The sequence below is a fragment of the Scyliorhinus torazame genome, chromosome 1 (assembly GCF_047496885.1).
Source record: "Scyliorhinus torazame isolate Kashiwa2021f chromosome 1, sScyTor2.1, whole genome shotgun sequence".
NCBI lineage: Eukaryota > Metazoa > Chordata > Chondrichthyes > Carcharhiniformes > Scyliorhinidae > Scyliorhinus > Scyliorhinus torazame.
The window spans coordinates 181439631-181462672 of record NC_092707.1 but is presented as its reverse complement, the minus strand read 5'-3'; the positions used below and the strand labels follow the sequence as shown (position 1 = coordinate 181462672).

Here is a 23042-nt window from a genome sequence, read left to right as displayed (position 1 = left end):
TCAATGTTAATTGGTCCACATGACTCACATTTGGTGTTGAATCAACTATTATGGAATAATATTTGGCAACTTTTACTTCATTATTGAATTGGTTTCTGAGCTGCTCTGCCATTCTAGTGATGAAGCCATCGTAAGTTTGGTGCGCTAAAATGTTAGTCTTCCCTGAGCCACAAAATTGATAATTTTTCAAATGCTCTTTGAGAAGCTCATCAAATTCACTGAGATGTTCAAGGCAGGCTAAAAAATTTCAAGGCAGGCTAAAAAATTACCTCTTAAAGTTGACAATGATGACTCTTTAAGTCCTCTTAAAGGCCCAAAGCAGTTTGACTGAGGCAACAACACGTCACAGCATTTCTTCCAATAAATATCTTTTCAAACTGAGCTGATAATGCAGAATTAATTCTTCCTGATAATTTGCATCTTAGATTTAGCGCACACATAGTCTTAATATGAGCTTTGGGAGTTTCATGATCTGCAATATCTGTTCTAACATTTCTCAAGTTGTAGTACCCGTCGATGAATGCTGGTTTCCCTTTACTAGAGTCAGGGAATCATTTGCAAACATAACCCCAGACAGAGGTTTCTGAAAAGAATCAATCAATTTCTCATTTCCTTCATCCCATTTCTCATGCAGACTTTTAACCTGCTTTTGGCCTCCAACCTCTAACCCTTTTCTCAAATTTTCCATATTACCTATATTTCCTGGTTTATTTACTACAAAATATTCCATCATACCCAGGTTATGGACAGGCAATGCCTTCAGGTTAGGTTTCTTGCCTCACTTCAGCACAAGTTTTAGCAATATCAAAGAACAAAGAACAAAGAAATGTACAGCACAGGAACAGGCCCTTCGGCCCTCCAAGCCCGTGCCGACCATACTGCCCGACTAAACTACAATCTTCTACACTTCCTGGGTCCGTATCCTTCTATTCCCATCCTATTCATATATTTGTCAAGATGCCCCTTAAATGTCCCTATCGTCCCTGCCTCCACTACCTCCTCCGGTAGTGAGTTCCAGGCACCCACTACCCTCTGCGTAAAAAACTTGCCTCGTACATCTACTCTAAACTTTGCCCCTCTCACCTTAAACCTATGCCCCCTAGTAATTGACCCCTCTACCCTGGGGAAAAGCCTCTGACTATCCACTCTGTCTATGCCCCTCATAATTTTGTATACCTCTATCAGGTCGCCCCTCAACCTCCTTCCTTCCAGTGAGAACAAACCGAGTTTATTCAATCGCTCCTCATAGCTTATGCCCTCCATACCAGGCAACATTCTGGTAAATCTCTTCTGCACCCTCTCTAAAGCCTCCACATCCTTCTGGTAGTGTGGCGACCAGAATTGAACACTATACTCCAAGTGTGGCCTAACTAAGGTTCTATACAGCTGCAACATGACTTGCCAATTCTTATACTCAATGCCCCGGCCAATGAAGGCAAGCATGCCGTATGCCTTCTTGACTACCTTCTCCACCTGTGTAGCCCCTTTCAGTGATCTGTGGACCTGTACTCCTAGATCTCTTTGACTTTCAATACTCTTGAGGGTTCTACCATTCACTGTATATTCCCTACCTGCATTAGCCCTTCCAAAATGCATTACCTCACATTTGTCCAGGTTAAACTCCATCTGCCATCTCTCCGCCCAAGTCTCCAGACAATCTAAATCCTGCTGTATCCTCAGACAGTCCTCATCGCTATCCGCAATTCCACCAACCTTTGTGTCGTCTGCAAACTTACTAATCAGACCAGTTACATTTTCCTCCAAATCATTTATATATACTACAAAGAGCAAAGGTCCCAGCACTGATCCCTGTGGAACACCACTGGTCACAGCCCTCCAATTAGAAAAGCATCCCTCCATTGCTACCCTCTGCCTTCTATGGCCTAGCCAGTTCTGTATCCACCTTGCCAGTTCACCCCTGATCCCGTGTGACTTCACCTTTTGTACTAGTCTACCATGAGGGACCTTGTCAAAGGCCTTACTGAAGTCCATATAGACAACATCTACTGCCCTACCTGCATCAATCATCTTAGTGACCTCCTCGAAAAACTCTATCAAGTTAGTGAGACACGACCTCCCCTTCACAAAACCGTGCTGCCTCTCACTAATACGTCCATTTGCTTCCAAATGGGAGTAGATCCTGTCTCGAAGAATTCTCTCCAGTAATTTCCCTACCACTGAAGTAAGGCTCACCGGCCTGTAGTTCCCGGGATTATCCCTGCCACCCTTCTTAAACAGAGGAACAACATTGGCTATTCTCCAGTCCTCCGGGACATCCCCTGAAGACAGCGAGGATCCAAAGATTTCTGTCAAGGCCTCAGCAATTTCCTCTCCAGCCTCCTTCAGTATTCTGGGGTAGATCCCATCCGGCCCTGGGGACTTATCTACCTTAATATTTTTTAAGACACCCAACACCTCGTCTTTTTGGATCACAATGTGACCCAGGCTATCTACACCCCCTTCTCCAGACTCAACATCTACCAATTCCTTCTCTTTGGTGAATACTGATGCAAAGTATTCATTTAGTACCTCGCCCATTTCCTCTGGCTCCACACATAGATTCCCTTGCCTATCCTTCAGTGGGCCAACCCTTTCCCTGGCTACCCTCTTGCTTTTTATGTAAGTGTAAAAAGCCTTGGGATTTTCCTTAACCCTATTTGCCAATGACTTTTCATGACCCCTTCTAGCCCTCCTGACTCCTTGCTTAAGTTCCTTCCTACTTTCCTTATATGCCACACAGGCTTCGTCTGTTCCCAGCCTTTTAGCCCTGACAAATGCCTCCTTTTTCTTTTTGACGAGGCCTACAATATCACTCGTCATCCAAGGTTCCCGAAAATTGCCGTATTTATCTTTCTTCCTCACAGGAACATGCCTGTCCTGTATTCCTTTCAACTGACACTTGAAAGCCTCCCACATGTCAGATGTTGATTTGCCCTCAAACATCCGCCCCCAATCTATGTTCTTCAGTTCCCGCCTAATATTGTTATAATTAGCCTTCCCCCAATTTAGCACATTCATCCTCGGACCACTCTTATCCTTGTCCACCAGTACTTTAAAACTTACTGAATTGTGGTCACTGTTACCGAAATGCTCCCCTACTGAAACATCTACCACCTGGCCGGGCTCATTCCCCAATACCAGGTCCAGTACCGCCCCTTCCCTAGTTGGACTGTTTACATATTGTTTTAAGAAGCCCTCCTGGATGCTCCTTACAAACTCTGCCCCGTCTAAGCCCCTGGCACTAAGTGAGTCCCAGTCAATATTGGGGAAGTTGAAGTCTCCCATCACCACAACCCTGTTGTTTTTACTCTTTTCCAAAATCTGTCTACCTATCTGCTCCTCTATCTCCCGCTGGCTGTTGGGAGGCCTGTAGTATACCCCCAACATTGTGACTGCACCCTTCTTATTCCTGATCTCTACCCATATAGCCTCACTGCCCTCTGAGGTGTCCTCTCGCTGTATAGCTGTGATACTCTCCTGAACAAGTAGCGTAACTCCGCCTCCCCTTTTACATCCCCCTCTATCCCGCCTGAAACATCTAAATCCTGGAACGTTTAGCTGCCAATCCTGCCCTTCCCTCAACCAGGTCTCTGCAATGGCAACAACATCATAGTTCCAAGTAGTAATCCAAGCTCTAAGTTCATCTGCCTTACCCGTAATGCTCCTTGCATTAAAACATATGCACTTCAGGCCACCAGACCCGCTGTGTTCAGCAACTTCTCCCCGTCTGCGCTGCCTCAGAGCCACACTGTCCCTATTCCCTAGTTCTCCCTCAATGCTCTCACCTTCTGACCTATTGCTCCCGTGCCCACCCCCCTGCCATACTAGTTTAAACCCTCCCGTGTGACACTAGCAAACCTCGCGGCCAGGATATTTATGCCTCTCCGGTTTAGATGCAACCCGTCCATCTTATACAGGTCACACCTGCCCCGGAAGAGGTCCAGATAACGGAAACCCTCCCTCCTACACCAGCTGTTTAGCCACGTGTTTGTCTGCTCTATCTTCCTATTTCTAGCCTCACTGGCACGTGGCACAGGGAGTAATCCCGAGATTACAACCCTCGAGGTCCTGTCTTTTAACTTTCTGCCTAGCTCCCTGAACTCCTGCTGCAGGACCTCATGCCCCTTCCTGCCTATGTCGTTAGTACCAATATGTACAACGACCTCTGCCTGTTTGCCCTCCCCCTTCAGGATTCCCTCTACCCGTTCGGAGACATCCTGGACCCTGGCACCAGGGAGGCAACATACCATCCTGGAGTCTCTTTCACGTCCACAGAAGCGCCTATCTGTGCCCCTGACTATAGAGTCCCCTATTACTATTACTCTTCTGCGCTTTGACCCTCCCTTCTGAACATCAGAGCCAGCCGTGGTGCCACTGCTCTGGCTGCTGCTGTTTTCCCCTTGTAGTTCCATTTCCATTTCAGAGTCCACTTCTTATTTAACTTTTTCAGGTGATGTTGCATCTCCACAAATCAGCAAGTCTAAGTCATCAGATAATTTCCCCATAGATTATGTGGATATACAGCTTGCACACTGTTCAATACTTCAAACTTTTTAAAGTAAAATGACAAAATGTCTTTTTGCCTGATTTTGTCCGCTTGCCTTACCTTTAATTTTCTGCGTTTGCTATAGCCATATTGATAGTGTTGCTTCATATTGCTAAAGAAATTGACCTGGATTTTAATGAATTTTCTGAAGGAGCAGGCTTTTGCACAGTCAATCCCACATTAACTCAAGTTCTGCAAAATTGGCTTTGTTTTTAACTATGAAGCTGTGACTATGAATTTCAAGCAACATTCACTGTACTCACCTCCTGCCCATTCCTCCCTCACAACTCACAAACTCTCCCTCCCTCCAAAATGCAACCCTCCCTCACACACTCAGCTCAACACCCTCACACTCTTTCACCTTCTCCCCGCAAACCCTCACTGTCTCCCCCCACTCCTCACACTCTCCCATTCTCACAATCTCACAAACCTTGCTCGTCTAGGGCCTTCAAGACAGCCTCCTGCCTCACTCTATGTCTCCTCATGCTGGTAAGGCTTGATTCAGTGCCTCATGCCTCATGTTGCTGGCTGGCCTGCCTCTACCCTGGTTAGGTTGAGTCATCCCTCACCTGCTCCCCATGCTGCCAGACAGCTGCTGGCTGGCTGGTTCACCTTGGTTCGTGGCTTTCGCCCGGCGCCTCCTGCCTCGCCTCGTTGTTGCCGAGTGGCCTGACCACAGCCTTGGGTCAGGAAATTTGCTGACTGCTTATTTCGCAAAAATAAAACATAGGATCTTCTTTCTTTGCCTCTCTCTCTCCTCGCCTAGTTGCCTTTCATTCCTCGCATGCTCACGCATCAACGTTCGGACCAGTCTGTTTTTTCACTCTATGGGGATTTGACCAACCAGAGTCTGATGCCTCTCTGAATTGCCTGCTAATAGACTCATTTTTATTTATTGAGCCTATCATCAAATGCAGAGTTATCATGCTCTGATTGGTGCCCACAGACACCAGCAGGCACGGCCCGTCCCCGACATTAGTCGGTTCATTTTGTGTTTTATTTTAAATCCGCCTCCTGTTATCTACCTAGCAACATGGAAACTTTTCCAGATATGTCATGTACACAACAAACAGGATAAATTCAAACCAGCCAATTATCGTCCATTAGTGTTCTCTTGCTCATCGGCAAAGTTAATGGAAGGGATTATCAACAGTGCTATCAAGCAGCATTTGCTTTGCAATAACCTGTTCACTGATGCTCAGTTTGGGTTTCGCCAGGGCCACTCAAATCCTGACCTCATTAAAGCCTTGGTTCAAACATGGATAAAACAGATGGGGTGGGATTCTCCATTGCCCGACGCCGATATTGTAATCAGATATCGGGCAGAGAATCCCTTCCGACGCCCAAATCGGGGGCGGAGCCGATTTAATAATAATAATCACTTATTGTCACAAGTGGGGTTCAATGAAGTTACTGTGAAAAGCCCCTAGTCATCACATTCCGGCACCTGTTCGGGGAGGCCGGTACGAGAATTGAACCCGTGCTTCTGGCATTGTTCTGCACTACACGCCAGCTGTTTAGCCCACTGTGCTAGACCAGACCCTTTGCTGATTTGCCTATTTCATGGCAGTTTTTGAGTCTTCGCCCCCTCCAAAATGGTGTCATTGCGCTGCGCATCAGACGCTGTTGGAACGGAATTGTCGCGTCATCGGAAGGCCCTCCCCCGATGCTCTGCCCCCAATGGGCTGAGTTCCTGAGCACGCGATTGACGTGTGGTCTGAGCGGTCAGGAACCCGGCATACCAGCCGCGGACTGTGTCCAGCACCGCCACAGTCAGCCGGCAGCCGTGCTGCTGGCCGGAGGAGCTTCCGCGAAGGCGGTGGAGTCTGGTGGGGGGTAGCCAGGGGTTGTCCTGTGTGGCCGTATTTGGCAGGTCGGGTTCACGCTCGGCCGGCGCCATATTGTACGGCGCGACCGCTGCAGGTCGTCGCTGTGCACATGCGCAGCCACGGACCCAGCCATTTTCCAGCCATTTTTGCCACGGGAGCTGGGAGTTTTACCCGCCGCTGCTGCTAGTCCCTCGCCGGTCCTGGAATCGGTGAGGATTTGGCGGCGATTTTGGCATTGTAAAATGCCACGATTTCCACAGAGGCATCGGCACTTAGCCGCAGAAACGGAGAATCCAGCCCATGATTTTCAGAGGGTAGGTGACAGTGACTGCCCTTGAAATTAAGGCACAATTTGACCGAGCATGGCATCAAGGAGCCCTAGCAATGGGAATCAGGGGGGAAACCCTCCACTCGTTGGAGTCATACCTGGCACAAAGGAAGATGGTTGTGGTGATTGCAGGTCAATCATCTCAGTGGCAGGCAGCACTGCAGGATTATCTCAGGGAGTGTCTTAGGCTGAACCATCTTCAGTTGTTTCATCAATGACATTGCTTCTGTCATAAGGTCAGAAGTGGGATGCTCACTGATGATTGCACAATGTTCAGCACCTTTCGCGACTCCTCATATAATGAAGCAATCCATGTCCAAATGCAACATGACGTGGACAATAACCAGACTTGGGCTGACAAGTGGCAAGTAATATTTGAGCCACACAAGCGCCAGGCTATGATCATCTGAAATAAGAGAGAATCTAACCATCGCCCCATTACACTGGCAGCAGGATAGGGCAGCACGATAGCATAGTGGTTAGCACAATTGCTTCACAGCTCCAGGGTCCCAGGTTCGATTCCGGCTTGGGTCACTGTCTGTGCGGAGTCTGCACGTTCTCCCCATGTGTGCGTGGGTTTCCTCCGGGTGCTCTGGTTTCCTCCCACAGCCCAAAGATATGCGGATTTGGTAGATTGGCCATTCAAAATTGCCCTTAGTGTCCAAAATTGTGTCCAAAATTGCCCTTAGTGTCCAAAATATCCTGGGAGTTACCATTGACCAGAAACTGCACTAGACTAGCTATACAAATACAATGGCTTCAAGAGCAGGCCAGAGGCTCAGAATCCTATGGTGAGTTACTCACCTTCTGACTCACCAAAGCCTGTTCACCATCTACAAGGCACAAGTCAGGAGTGTAACGGAATATTCTCCACTTGCCTGGTCGAGTGCAGCTCCAACACTGAAGAAGCTCGATGCCATTAAGTAACCTTCTTGATTGATACCCCTTCCACGAACATCAACTCCCTTCACCATTGACAAACAGTGGCTGCCGTGTGTATCATCTACATGAGGCACTGTTGGAACACAATAAGACTCCTTTGGCAGCACCTTTCAAACCCACAACTGCTACCATCTAGAAGGACAAAGGAACCCAGGAACACCACCACCTGGAAGTTGCCCTCCCAGCCACTCACCATCCTAACTTGGAACTGAATCGCTGTTTCTTCACTGTCACTGAGTCAAAGTCCTAGAACTCCCTCCTTAACAGTACTGTGGGTGTACCTTCGCCACATGGACTGCAGCGGTTCAGGAAAGCAGTTCACCACCTTCTTCTCAAGGGCAGATGGGGCGGGCAATAAATGCTGGCCAAGCCAGCGACACCAACATCCTGTTCCATGCCAGTTCCAGGAAGTCCTGGACACTCAGAAATTTAGCATTAGGCAAGCAACGTTACCTTCTGCAATACATCTCCATGAATCCTCATCTTTTGCCACAGAACAGGTATGGTGGGGGCTATTTTCTCACCAAGTTTTATCCATCAGGTCAATAAGAATAGCAGACATTTTAAGAACATGTACATATACAAAATTATAAAGGCATGTATAAGGTTATGAAGGACATGGATAGGATAGATAGGAAGAAACATTTTGGCTTAGTTGAAGGGCCAATAACCAGGGACATACGAATAAGGTAAGGATTTAGAGGGGATTTGAGGAAACCTTTTTCAGCCATGGAGTGATCGGCATCTGGAACTCACTGCCTGAAAGGGTGGTAGTGGCAAAAACTCTCACAACATTTAAGAAGCATTTAGATGAGCACCTGAAATGCCATAACATACAAGGCTATAGACCAAGTGCTAGAAAATAGATTAGAGCACATTGGCTTTTGATGACCAGCACAGACATGATGGGCCGAAGGGCCTCGTTCTGTTATATAACACTCTATGACTCTATAAAAGCAAGGCCAATGTAATTAGACTCAAGAAGCCGGGTCACCTTCCACTGAACCTTCATTGCCAGATGTTTGAACTGAGATATGTCCAAAATTGAGTTCATTTTCTCTGTTGCTTCTGTCTCCTCTGATCCTTCCTCCTAACACTCTGAACCCTCACCCTTGCTCACTCATCACTCAGATACGCTTACTCCACTGTCTCTCTACGATCGACTGTGCCCAGCCACATCCACTATTAGTACGAAATGTATCTCTTGCCTGAAACCAGTTAATTTCTCCTTTGACCCCATTCCTCCCAGCTGCTTATCATCCAACAATGACTGAGTTAGTCAACCTGTCCCTCTCCTCCAATTCAACCTTTAGACATTACATACTACCTCTGTTATCCAGAAGCATGTTGTCATCATTGAAATGTATGCTGATGATATCTGCCTCTATATTTCCAACACTTCCATCGATCCCATGCCTGCCACTGTTGTCACCAACTACCTGACATTAAGAACTCAATGGGCCAGAACATTCATCAATTTAATTTTGACAATACTAAAGCTAATTCTCCTTCATTCTGGTCTCAACTCCATCTCTCTTTCTCATTGTCTCCAGAGTTTAGTCCAGAGGCACATAATCTTCATCTATTGTTCAAACTTGAGCTCTGAATCCTCTCCCCACATCCAGTCTATCCAACACTACCTTGTTTCCCTACCGCTACCTCTGTCCCATCAGTCTCCTTCAGCTGCTGAAACATTAATGTCTGCTTTTATTTTCCAAAGCTTTCATTGCTGGTTACCTTGCTTCTGACACATAGAGCAAGATTGTCATCCTTGAGGTGAGTAACAGGAGTCAGAAAAATTCCTGGCCTGACCTGGCCTGGCCTGTCCCACCTTGGGGAAAATTGTCCACAAGGGCGGGATATATGATACAATAATGGGCGGCATGGTGGCACAGTGGTTAGCGCTGTTGCCTTACAGTTCAATTCTGGCCTCAGGTGACTGTGTGGAGTTCACACTTTCTCCCCATGTCTACGTGGGTTTCCTCCGGGCACTCTCATTTCCCCCCCAAGAGTCCAAAAATGTGCATGTTAGGTGGAATAGCCATGCTAAATTGCTCTTTAGTATCCAAAAGGTTAGGCAGGGCTACGGGGATAGGGTGGAGGTGTGTGCTTAAGTAGGGTGCTCTTTCCAAAGGCCAGTGCAGACTCGAGGGGCTGAATGTCCTCCTTCTGCACTGAAGGGATTCTATGATTCATTGTAGTGGGCAGATACGAGCTGCAATCAGGCCAGCTGACCCCAGAAAAAGTCCAGAAACAGACGCAGGAACTGCTGGACACAGAGGAGGGCTGTTTAAAAGACGTGGCTCAGTGCTGTAGAACTTGTCCTGATCATAATTAAAACAAGATGGCCAACCAACCTCACTCTCACATCCCATCAGCCTCTTTACGCTCCCCATGTCCCATCTACACCACCTCATGTCCCACACCCATCATTATGGTCCTCTTGCTCACATGCCAAGATATGCCCCAACCAAAAAAAACCCAATCCCCATCATGCCTCCTATACACAAATTTCCATGTCCACCTTGTCCCAAGGACCCTTATGCCCCCCCCCCCCCCCCCCCCATGCCAAGCTATGGCACTTCCATGCTCATTCGCCCACTGTACACTGTATAGAAGGAATGAGAATAGAGGACTGGGTTCTCCGCTTTTGGGACTATGTCCCCATGCTGTTGTGAAAACTGCGGTCTTTTGTCATAAAATTTACAGTGCAGAAGGAAGCCACCGGCCCTTGGAAAGAGCACCCCACTTAAGCCCATGCCTCCACCCTATCACCGTAACCCAGTAAGTCCACCAACCCCATCTAAGGACACTTTGGGCAATTTTGCATGGCCAATCCACCCAACCTGCGCATCTTTGAATTGTGGGAGGAAACCGGTGCACCCGGAGGAAACCCACGCAGACACGGGGAGAACGTGCAGACTGCAGACTCCGCACAGACAGTGACCAAAGCCGGGAATTGAACCTATGACCCTGGAGCTGAGAAGCAACTGTGCTAACCACTGTGCTACCGTGCTGCCCACAGTAGGGATCAGGAAAACTGGTGTCAAAAGACCACAGATTCACAGCCTTGCAGGGGGCTTGCAGGCAGCTGTTGTGGAGATCACAGCTCCAGCTGCCGATACGGCCCCACACGCGTCCGGGTCAGAGGCCGCGCAGGCATATGACGGCAGCCTCCAGCGGCCTCACCATGCTCCATGGCAGACTCAGACCGCAGATCTGGACCACGGAAATAGTGCCCCCAATCGGACGCTGGCCCGACCCTGACCGCCTGCACAAATAAAAAGTCCCAAATGAGGCCCCCCCTGCCCTCCGATCAGCCCTCCCCCAACTGTGGCGGCCCCGGACTGAATCCGCAGCCGCCACGTGGGTATCACGCATGGTGGTACCATGAGTGGTCCAGGCTGTCGGGAATTTGGCCGGTCGGGGATGCAGAATAGGGGGGCGGGCCCCAGGCAATGGCCTCTGGTGGTGGATAATCGGGGTGGCTACTCACCGAGTACACCCCTTTCCGGGGGGTGGAGAATCGTGGAATCGGCGCCGAACCCAATTTCATGCGGAAAACTGGATCCTCCGCACTGTCGCCGAACGCGATTCCGAAGTCGGGGTGTGGAGGATCCAGCCCTGGATGTATGAAAAGGTTAAAAAAACATGAATTGGTAAGTTTCCACTTTCAATCGCAAAAACTGTAAATATTTGAACCCTCTTTACCTTGTGTAAATAAGCATTGTGAAATTGACAGTGTAGATCAGGGAGCCAAGCAATGTTTTTCTTGGGGTCAGGCTGACGTATTACTGAGCTTTCAGCCAAGCCTCATCATCCATTAAAGCACTAAAACACTTGAACCCCAGCTGCAGTTGCTAATGAAAGATAGGTCTGGACGATAGACTCTTCAGTTGGTCGACAGTAAAAAGGGTACTTTTTAAGAAAATCAAAAGCTTTCTTAAAATTTATTTTATAGGCTTTTTCATGCAGCCTACAGTCAGTGTTGAGTCCATGGGTCATATGCATGGGTCAGAGTGGTAAATGATCATTGAGGTGCCGTAGCTGTGCAATGGGGTATTGAGGGTCATAGTAGTTCTTCAGAGTTAACAACATGGCATATGGAGGACCTTTTGAAACTTACCTTTCAAAAGATTCCCTTATGAAGACTATGGTCCACGACCCCTCTGAAGTACCGTAAACCACGACTCTTTGAAAAGCTGGCCTGACTGCGTGAAAATTTAATGGGATGAGAACAGTCTATCCCTGCAATGGAACCAGCCATTTTGGGAATGCAGAGTGTGTGCTCAAGACCCTAATCAGCCCGCACCCTTAAAAGGCACTCCTGAAAATTGGAAACTCTGGGAATGGGGTCAGAAATCCCAGAATCAGGATGTGCCCAACTTCTAAAGAGCTCCCAAGGCATCCTAACTTGGTGGGATTACAACCGCATAGTATCTGACTCATGGAAGGTACTGATTGTAAAATTTTGGTTGCGCCACGCACACTGCACATGACCTACACATGAGGTGGAGCAGGTACCTCTCCCCTCAGAAAATCTACCCATTGGAACCAAGAGAAGGAGTAGAATGAATTATGCCACGATGAGAAAGCAAGATTTGGGTTCTGAACTGCATACCTGTGAACTTAATGTTTTAAAAATTGCACATTCCATTTCACTGAGGTAACCAACGAATTGAGCATGGAGTTCATTCCTTCGTACAAAAGGGAGATTAGAAGCAATTTAGAGAAGATTCACTCGACTGATTATCCTATGAGGAACATTTGTCAGGTTTAGCCTGTATCCATTGGAGTTTAGAAGAATGAGAGGTGATCGTATCCAATTCTAGAAAGTCATGAGGGGCTTGACAGCTTGAATGTCAAAAGGGTGTTTCCCCCTGTGGGAGAGACCTGGGGTGAAATTCTCCGGAAACGGCGCGATGTCCGCCGACTGGCGCCCAAAACGGCGCCAATCAGACGGGCATCGCGCCGCCCCAAAGGTGCAGAATGCTCCGCATCTTTGGGGGCCGAGCCCCAACATTGAGGGGCTAGGTCGACGCCGGACGAATTTCAACCCCGCCAGCTGGCGGAAATGGCCTTTGTTGCCCCGCCAGCTGGCGCGGAAATGACATCTCCGGGCGGCGCATGCGCAGGAGCGTCAGCGGCCGCTGACAGTTTCCCACGCATGCGCAGTGGAGGGAGTCTCTTCCACCTCCGCCATGGTGGAGACCATGGCGGAGGCGGAAGGGAAAGAGTGCCCCCACGGCACAGGCCCGCCCGCGGATCGGTGGGCCCTGATCGCGGGCCAGGCCACCGTGGGGGCACCCCCGGGGGCCAGATCGCCCCGCGCCCCCCAGGACCCCGGAGCCCACCTGCGCCGCCTTGTCCCGCCGGTAAGGTAGGTGATTTAATTTACGCCGGCGGGACAGGCAATTTATCGGCGGGACTTCGGCCCATCCGGGCCGGAGAATCGAGCGGGGGGGCCCGCCAACTGGCGCGCTGCGATTCCCGCCCCCGCCGAATATCTGGTGCCGGAGACTTCGGCAACCGGCGGGGGCGGGATTCACGCCAGTCCCCGGCGATTCTCCGACCCGGCGGGGGGGTCGGAGAATGTCGCCGCAGATCCTGGAGGCATGGTTTTAAAAAAGGGGTCTCCCATTTAAGATGGCGCTGAGGAGAATTTCTTCTCTTAGCAAATAGTGAGTCTGTCGGACTCTTCCTTGGAGAGTGGTCGAGGCAGGATCATTGAATATTTTTAAAGCAGAGTTTGATAGATTCTTGATTAATGATGGAATCAAAGAGTATTGATGATAGGCAGGATAATGGGCCTGAGGCCACAGTCAAATCAGCAAGGGGGTGCAAGGGAGCTGCTGGTGGGTGGGGTGCGGGCGGCCTCTGTGGGGGTGGTGAGGGGTGTGGGGTGTGTGGGACGGAGGTGGTGCCAAGGGCAAAGCGGTGGTGACTCACCCGTGCCGTCCTGAGGAGATTGTGCAGAGTTTTCCGCCACTATTGTCCGGTTCTTGCGGTGGGGCATGTCACCTGCACCCGGGCCCTGTTGATTTCAAAGAACAAAGAAAAGTACAGCACAGCAACAGGCCCTTCAGCCCTCCAAGCCCGTGCCGACCATGCTGCCCGCCTAAACTAAAATCTTCTACATTTCCTGGGTCCATATCCCTCTATTCCCATCCTATTCATGTATTTGTCAAGATGCCCCTGAAACGTCACTATCGTCCCTGCTTCCATCACCTCCTCCGGCAGCGAGTTCCATGCACTGACTACCCTTTGTGTAAAAGACTTGCCTCGTACATCTCCTCTAAACCTTGCCCCTCGCACCTTAAACCTATGCCCCCTAGTAATTGACCTCTCTACCCTGGTAAAATGTCTTGACTATCCACTCTGTCTATGCCCCTCATAATTTTGTAGACCTCTATCAGGTTGCCCCTCAACCTCCGTCGTTCCAGTGAGAACAAACCGAGTTTATTCACCTCTAATCTTAGCTAATGCCTTCCATACCAGGCAACATACTGGTAAATCTCATCTGCACCCTCTCTAAAGCCTCCACATCCTTCTGGTAGTGTGAACACTATACTCCATGTGTGGCCTAACTAAGGTTCTACACAGCTGCAACATGACTTGCCAATTTGTATACTCAATGCCCTGGCCAATGAAGGCAAGCATGCCGTATGCCTTCTTGACTACCTGCTCCACCTGTGTTGCCCCTTTCAGTGACCTGTGGACCTGTACACCTAGATCTCTCTGACTGTCAATACTCTTGAAGGTTCTACCATTCACTGTATATTCCCTACCTGTACTAGACCTTCCAAAATGCATTACCTCACGTTTGTCCAGATTAAACTCCATCTGCCAGCTCTCAGCCCAAGTCTCCAAACAATCTAAATCCTGCTGTATCCTCTGACAGTCCTCATCACTATCCGCAATTCCACCAACCTTTGTGTCATCCACAAACTTACTAATCAGACCAGTTATATTTTCCTCCAAATCATTTATATATACTATGAACAGCAAAGGTCCCAGCACTGATCACTGCGGAACACCACTAGTCACGGCCCTCCAATCAGAAAAGCACCCTTCCATTGCTACTCTCTGCCTTCTATGACCTAGCCAGTTCTGTATCCATCTTGCCAGCTCACCTCTGATCCCATGTGACTTCACCTTTTGTACCTGTCGGCTGGTGGCAGCCTCTCCTCCATGGTTTCCAGCAGTATCCTGAGCTCTGTATCTGCGAACCTTGGGACCGCTCTTCAGGGTGACATCTTGTTGTCTGGAATGCGTGTGTGTGGGATGTGGAGTGCTTTAACTCAGCTCCAGCTTGTTAGGCTCTCCAGTGCCAATCCCGACCGCAGCAAATCCAACGCTGGCGTCAGTTGGAATTGCACTAGTTCCATGTGACACGAACGGTGACACATTGACATTTTGTGAATTGCTCCGGGACTGGCGCCGCCATCGGGACTGTGGAACAATCCCCATTCAGTCTCAGCGTCAGCATTTAGTCTCTCAAACAGAGAATCCAGCCCTCTGCTGCTTTCCCTTGGTGAATTCAGCCTCTGTGCCTTGCTTGTTCAAGGAGAAAAGCTGAGCATTGTATTGTTAAACCATTCTTAGGCTACAGGGGCATCCCTCAATAGTTGTAAGCTGGACAGTCTCCAGATAGGGCTAGCAGATTGCAAAGCCCTATGAAGCATTCAGCACAGTCACTGTGCTATGTGAGGCAACTGGCATGATAGTCAATTTCTTTTTTCTTCATTCTTTCATGAGGTGTGGGCGTTGCTGGCAAAGCCAGCATTTGTTGCCCATCCCTAATTGCTGAGAGGCATTTTTTTAAAAAAGAGTCAACCAAATTGCTGTGGATCTGTAGGCCAGAACAGGTAAGGATGGCAGATTTCCTTCCCTAAAGAACATCAATGAACCAGATGGGTTTGTACAACAACTGATAATGGTTTCATGGTCATTAGACTTTTAATTCCATATTTTTATTGAATTCAAATTTCACCATCTGCCATAGCTGGATTCGAACTTGGGTCCCCAGAGCAATACCCTGGGTATCTGGATTATTAGTCCATGACAATACTACTATGCCACCGGCATCCCTAAATGCAGCACCTCTGTCCCTAGTACAATCCACGCCACATAAACGCATGACTTTGCTACAAGTTTAAAGCCAGAAAGTCTCGACATACCACATGGAAAGCTTTAACTGGAAAGATTTGGTGATAAGGGCTGTTCACCTGAGTATAACAGAGCGCAAGGTCTTGCAAGCACTGCATACGTGCACCATTGAGCAACCATATTCCCAGGGAAGCGATGAACTGTCACAATGGAAGACCTCTGTATTTAGTGTTATGGCATTTTGAAGTAACTTGATTCACATATTTTTCACTGCCTCATTTCAATTCAGAGATCAGAGCCCACTTTATCTTCAAAGTACAGGTTGTTTGATTTGTAAATTAGCCAGGATATTGAGGGAGGGTCTTTGAAGTAATGAAATGTTCCTTATTTAAATATTGGCTAATCCCTGGAAAAGTAACAAATCTATGTGGGGGAGATAATTCCAGGCACAGTGCGTCCCCTTGCAAACAACGAGGTAAAACTCAGGTGGCTCAGAGGGTACTGTAATGATTGGCAGGAAACTCAGAGTGGGCTGTATTGCAAGGATGCCCTCTGCTCACCCAATTTCCTAAATTGCAGTTATCTCCAACCACTGTGTCTTGAATTTCATCGATTCATTGTTAGCCATTTATTCAGTTCCTTGTTTAGTGTTCCCTCAATATAATTTATGGACTGGAGCATAGGAGGAATTATTACATAAACCAAGACCAAGATCCATCTAGTTTGCCTTATGCCAGCCTGGTAGTCAATAATGAAGATGTTGACTAACCATAACAATTAGTTTACACTAGACCTAAATAAGTTGCGGGGAAAACACCAATGATGCAAAGAATGGGAAATTAAGTGGCAAATGGAATACAATGTGGAAAAGTGTGCGGTTATACACTTGGGTAGGAAGAATGGAGGCATAGACTATTTTCTAAATAGGGAAAGGCTTAAGAAATCATAAGCATAAAAGAATTTAGGAATCCAATTCAAGATTCTCTTAAGATTAATGTGCAGATCCAGTCGAAAATTAGGAAGGCAAATACAATATTAGCATTCATGTTGAGAGGGCTAAAATACAAGAGCAGGGATGTACTTCTGAGGCTGTATAAGATTCTGGTCAGACACCATTTGGAGTATTGTGAGCAGTTTGTAACTAAGGAAGGATGCACTGGCCTTGGAAAGAGTCCAGAGGTTCATAAGAATGATGCCTGGAATGAAGAGCTTGCTATATTAGGAGTGATGTGGAGATGCTGGCGTTGGACTGGGGTGAGCACAGTACGAAGTCTTACAACACCAGGTTAAAGTCCAACAGGTGTGTTTCGATGTCACTAGCTTTCGGAGCGCTGCTGATTCACCTGAGGAAGGAGCAGCGCTCCGAAAGCTAGTGACATCGAAACAAACCTGTTGGACTTTAACCTGGTGTTGTAAGACTTCGTACTATATTAGGAGTGGTTGAGGACTCTGGGTCTATACTCATTGGGAGTTTAGAAGGATGAGGGGGGTCTTATTGAAAGTTACAGGATACTGAGAGGCCTAGATAGAGTGGACATAGAGACAATGTTTCCACTAGTAGGAAAAACTAGAAACCGAGAGCACAGCCTCAGACTGAAGGGACAATCCTTTAAAACAGAGGAGGAATTTCTGCAGCCGAAAGGTGGTGAATCTGTGGAACACTTTGCCACAAAAGGCTGTGGAGGCCAAGTCACTGAGTATATTTAAGACAGAGATGGATAGGTTAATGATTAATAAGAGGATCAGGGATTATGGGCCAGGGTTTAGAGAACCCTAAAGTATATCATGGAGTTCACCTGACCCACAACTTTTAATAGATTTTGGTTATGGGGAGCCCAAGGGCCCACTTTACAGGTGGGATGCAACACAGAACTAAAGTATTTTTAAACAAAACAATGTTTATTCTATGAATCCAGTTAATGTTTTATAAACACACAGTAAACAGTTTATTAACTGCAGACACTGATACTTTCCAAAATACAATATTATACAGATAACCCTCAGTAACTTTCCTAACAATATCCATATTGTTATAGGCGAGGCGTTTTCAGAACCCCAAAATGTATCATGGAGTTCAATCAACCTCTCCCTTAAATGGATTTATTGCTTTTCCGAGCACGCGGCTTTTCCCTAGGTGTGGGATTACAATTATGGACACGTGGGTTTTTAAACACAAAACAATGTTTATTCCATGAACTCAACTTAACATCTTAAATACACATGGGATCTCTTGACACCCCTTACTTCAAAGATAACTCAGAAAATATTGCAACAGTAAATAACTCCTTAAAATGTTCCTTCAAACTTCCAAGAGACTTAACACCTTTAAACAGTATCACATCAGGTTAAAGGATATATATATTCTGTAGAATGGCAGAAATACATTAGCTTGGGTAACTTCAGCTCCAGCACCTTGCTTTCTTCATGCAGCTCTCTGGAACCCCACAGACACACCCACGCTGCTTTCTCAAACCTGGCTTTCTCCCTTCTAAGCAGATCACAGCAAAACAGAACTTCTCAAGCTGCTGTCTCAAACTGGCTTTCTACTTTTAATCTGCTCCCAGCAAAACCAGCCAGGCACTTTTTAGCTGCTCTCAGCAAAACCAGCCAGGCACTTTTCAAAACTTGCAAAACCAAACTGCAAAATGGCTGACCTGAGCTGAGTCCCACCCACTCTCTGACATCAATGCTTTCTTAAAGGTATATTGCTTAAACATCCATGTCTTAAAGGTACCCTCACATGACAATATGCCCAAAACACTTTTTAACAAACATAGCAGGCTTAAATTCTCCACAGAAACACGTATCACTTTGCAATCATCAATGAGCTGAAGACATTCTTTAGCTTGTAGAGAGAGATCATGACATCTTCTTGCAGCGAATGCAGGTCGCCAACTCTGAAAACGAAACCAAAAACACACTGCAGCTGCGAGCTCAAAAACGAAAGTAAAAGACAGACAGACAGCCCAGCTCCACCCACACAATGACATCACTGCAGCAATTTGGTGAAACAAACTTTTCTTAAAGGGACTCTCACATGGCAATGGGGAGAAGGCAGGAGAATGAGGATGAGAAATATATCAGCCCTGATTGAATGGCAGAGTAGACTCGATGGACCAAATGGCCTAATTCTGCTCTGGTGTCTTATGGTCTTATGGAAAGGTTTGCAAATCAAGAAGTCATGTGTTCCTCTCAAGCACGCTGTACTTAACTATATCATATCTTATTCATGCAGTTACTCAGTGAATTTCATGGGAGTAGTATAGGAATTACATTTCGGGTGAGCATTTCAGGAAAACATTAGTTGTTTATCAAGCTGTGCAAGCCTATTCTTAACTTTATATGAGCTGATTCTATTTTGATACATGTATAATGACTGTAGATTACAATGTATAAGTCAAACTGCAGTATAAGAGGACCCCATTTTTCAGCCCCAACATCATGTTTTTGCTCGCCGTATAAGCCGACTCCCCTTCTACCACAACATACTATATTCCCATTAGAACTCAGTCTCAATTTTGCACCCCACAACTGGATGTTTTTTTTAACTTTGCCTTATAATTGGATGCATGGGATCAAGTAGGTGATAACAGATGGTGTTGCAAAGATGCACGGGACTTTAAGACATGCTCATACAGAGCAGGCCACAGGTAACAAACAATAATGGTGGTGGCTAACCACACCCATGCCGGCGATTCACTTCAACTCAGTGTATAAGTCAACACCTGTTTTGGAGGAGATTTGTGAGGCTTCAAATACATTGACATCTGTGCTATTTTCTTGCTGGTTCATCTGTATTGTCTTATCATAGCTAAATCCCACAATTAATTTTGCCCGAATGCATTAATCTCATGCTGCGGTATTTTCTATCTTTTAGAGAAAATTGAAAAATGTGGCAGGTTTCTCAAATGATCACTTCCAAGATAACAGGGAAGCTCAATTCATATTTTTTTGAACCTTCTGCCCAATTCTTACCATATATGTGGGTAATATGCCTTCAGACTAACATATATGGTAAGAATTGGGCAGAAGGTTAAAAAAAATATGAATTGAGCTTCCCTGTTATCTTGGATAGCAAACGCACTGCTCAGTGTGAGTCTGGCAGATTAATAAAATTGCAAGGACTCCTTCAATTGGGCTCAGTATAGTTGGGTGAAGATCGGCGCAGTTTGTCACACTCCCGGCGGCGGATTCCCCGGGAGCGGGACGGGCGAGCCACACAAGGCGCCGTAGACACCGGAAGATCCCACCTGCGGTCAATGGCACTGCCGGAAAACACCCCGTGAGGGGCGCGGAAAGTCTCCCCCTTCGTCTTTATAAACGACTTTGCTTGAAAGTGCCAGGATGTGAGTTGGGGGACATTCAGTTGTGAAGCTTGCCATGGTCAAATAGCAAATCTCAATGCAACTGGAGAAGGTGCATGAGGGCAACTGGTGCACTGGCAATCGCGCCAGTGGGAAAGGTGAATTCGCGCCAGTAGGAAAGGCGGTTGATTGGTTACAAAAATAGAATTATCTTTGAGGAGAGGAGATAAAGAAGTAAACAGGGAATTAATTGTACTTTGGTGATTCTCTAAAAACTGTTTCTGTTGATAGGATGAAATGAAGATCCCCCCTCCTATACCAAAGAAGCCGTCAAAAGGAAGATTACCCGCGATGCGGGAGAAGTCATTGGAACTTGCTGACAGACACAGGCAGGAAGCAAGGAAACGGCTCATGGCTGCGAAGCGTGCAGCTTCATATCGGCAAAACTCGGCCACAGAGAGTGCAGATAGCATTGAAATCTACATCCCTGAAGCCCAAACGAGGCTTTGACATTGCACAGTGCCACTTGGCAGGAGCCTTGTCTTTAATTTCAACTTTACTTCTTATGTACAAGGGATGGCAAGGCCAGGCTGCGGGCATAATTTGAATCCTGCTATCTGGTGTCGGCACTCGCAAACATTAACATTCCTCCTGTGTTCCTTTATGTTGTCACGGTGGACCAATTATATTTTCTTCAGTTTTTTAAAATGAAGCTGCAGTCTAATATATTTTGTGCACACGTTCTTTATAATGCATCCGAGTGAAAGAGCAATACGAAGAGAGTTCTGGTAAGACCCAAGAAGCATGCTGCTGTAAGCATCCCGCAGTCATTTGAACTCATTTTTGAACTTTGTTTCATTAGGAAACTGCAGTTCAGCAGGACAAAAATGTCAGACCTGCAAGTCAGTGAAAGTTTTATCATTCAATTTCACTGGAATTATCTTTCCATTCTGGTACTTTCCAGTGGTACATTCTTAATGTGATACGTTTCACCGAGGCATTGTGACGGTAGCTAAATTTATCACTGGTCTTAGGAAATAGATTATTTAAAAAAAATAAGATTCACACACAGAACTGTGAACGCTCCACAAATCTGACTCTGCAAAGTGCTGAGTTCATTTAGAATTTCAAATTATTCTCCGACCCAGCAGTTCCTTGTTGTTCCTCCATTACAATGGACCCTGCTCACTGGAGATTGGGTGACACAAACAATTGGAAAACTGTCCCTTTACTTTGGGGACCTGGATATGAAGGCAGCCCACCCAGCTGAACAGGTTGGAATACTCCCCTCAACACCCCCCGTCTGCCTTTCTGTACAGGAAAACATGATATTAGCGGCGTTAGCTCACAGACAGAACTACAAAAGTGCCAATTGTAAAAAATAGTGCAGCTCCTCTGTCTCTCTCTCTGTAAAAAGCCGATATTAAAATGAATTCTAAAAGACTCAACCGAGTTCTCAGTAAGCCCGAGACCACAGCATCCCCACCATGCCACTCACAGCAGCTTGATTAGCAGTCCAAGCTGGTGTGAAAAGGCCAATATTTTGTACTTGTGCATCTGAGGAGGTCCCTGCAGAGTTCACAATTAAGGCAACTTTTCAGGAGGATTCAGAAGAAGGTTTGCGTGCCATTTTCCTGTTGGGTATATGTAACCTGGATTAGATGATACTGACATTGGGTGGGAACAAAGAGGGAACAGAATCCTTTCGGTGGCATCAGTTCACCTTGAGCCCCATATTCAAATTACCCCAAATTACCGTGGGAGGCACCGTAGCACAGTGGTTAGCGCCATTGCGTCACAGCTCTAGGGTCCCAGGTTCGATTCCCCACTGGGTCACTGTCTGTGCGGGGTTTGCACATTCTCCCCGTGTCTGCATGGGTTTCCTCCGGTTGCTCCAGTTTCCTCCCACATCCAAAGATGTGCAGGTTAGGTGGATTGGCCATGCTAAGTTGCCCTTAGTGCCCAAAAGGTTTAGGTAGGGGTACTGGGTTGCGGGGTTAGGGTGGAGGAGTGGGCTTAAGTAGGGTGCTCTTTCCAAGGACCGGTGCAGACTCAATGGGCCGAATGGCCTCCTTCTGCACTGTAAAGTCTATGACTATATTAAATAAAGTTAATTTTAATCAAATATTATCACCTCCACATTTTCTGGTGAAACCTGATGGACACTGGATTAAGGGTGAAGAAATAATGATTGCAACTGTGCTAAAATGGGAAAAAGGATTGAGGCCAAGGGGAGAAGGGATCAAAGGGTAAAACCATTAGGTCCAGACTGTGGATGTTCGATGTCTTCATGGGGACTGATAGTAGACCTATTTGCGCCAAAGGAGATGGCGAAAAATATTAAGTTGTGCTTGCTTGTTAAGATAATTCCAACTTACTGGGATGTATTAACTGAGAAAAATGTGTAATATGCAATGGGCTATGTAATGGCAAAACGAATGGGTAATTCTGTAGGAATGAATGCATGGTATTTGTGAGTTTTATGGTAGCAAAGTGGATTATGATATTATACAACACCATAAAAGCAGGTTCCACTAATACATTGTAAAGTTCAGTGCTGTAAGGCAAGTCATGGGAGGGTTGGCAGCGGAGGGATTGCAGGAGCCTTTATTACACCAAGGCTGCTACAATTGTGATTAGATAATATTCCTACTAAGTGGTTATCACTGGGACAACCATTCTAACTGATGAAACTGATTTCTATTAAAGTCTTTCAGAGAACTGTGCAATTCTTGTCTGTAATTGGAACCCTTTAACTGATTTTGCTTCTTCTCTGACTTCTATTTCTGTCCATCTGAAATTGGCACTGGCTTCTGTACATAAAGTTGCTGATCAGATTCTTCGAACATTTCTTACATGCGTACATCGTGCAGCTCCGCTTGGAGGACCTAATTGCAGGTTGGTTTTCCAGTGTGCTCGGGCAAGCGCCACCATGCCCTTGTATACATTATCTATTAGTTGTCAGCACGGCAGGTTAATAACTG

The 23042-nt window shown here is 46.8% G+C and overlaps 1 protein-coding gene across 3 annotated transcripts in view; it reads left to right on the top strand.

The window, feature by feature from the left end:
* LOC140418106 (disks large-associated protein 2-like) overlaps nucleotides 1-22779 on the top strand; it is a 1176606-nt gene extending 1153827 nt beyond the window's left edge. For all 3 annotated transcript variants that reach the window (XM_072501530.1, XM_072501537.1, XM_072501527.1), the window contains one exon: nucleotides 20350-22779. In XM_072501530.1, the coding sequence (XP_072357631.1) occupies nucleotides 20350-20568 (219 nt within the window). In that variant the 3' untranslated portion in view covers nucleotides 20569-22779. The remainder of the gene's footprint in view (nucleotides 1-20349) is intronic.
* Nucleotides 22780-23042: the final 263 nt, after the last annotated feature.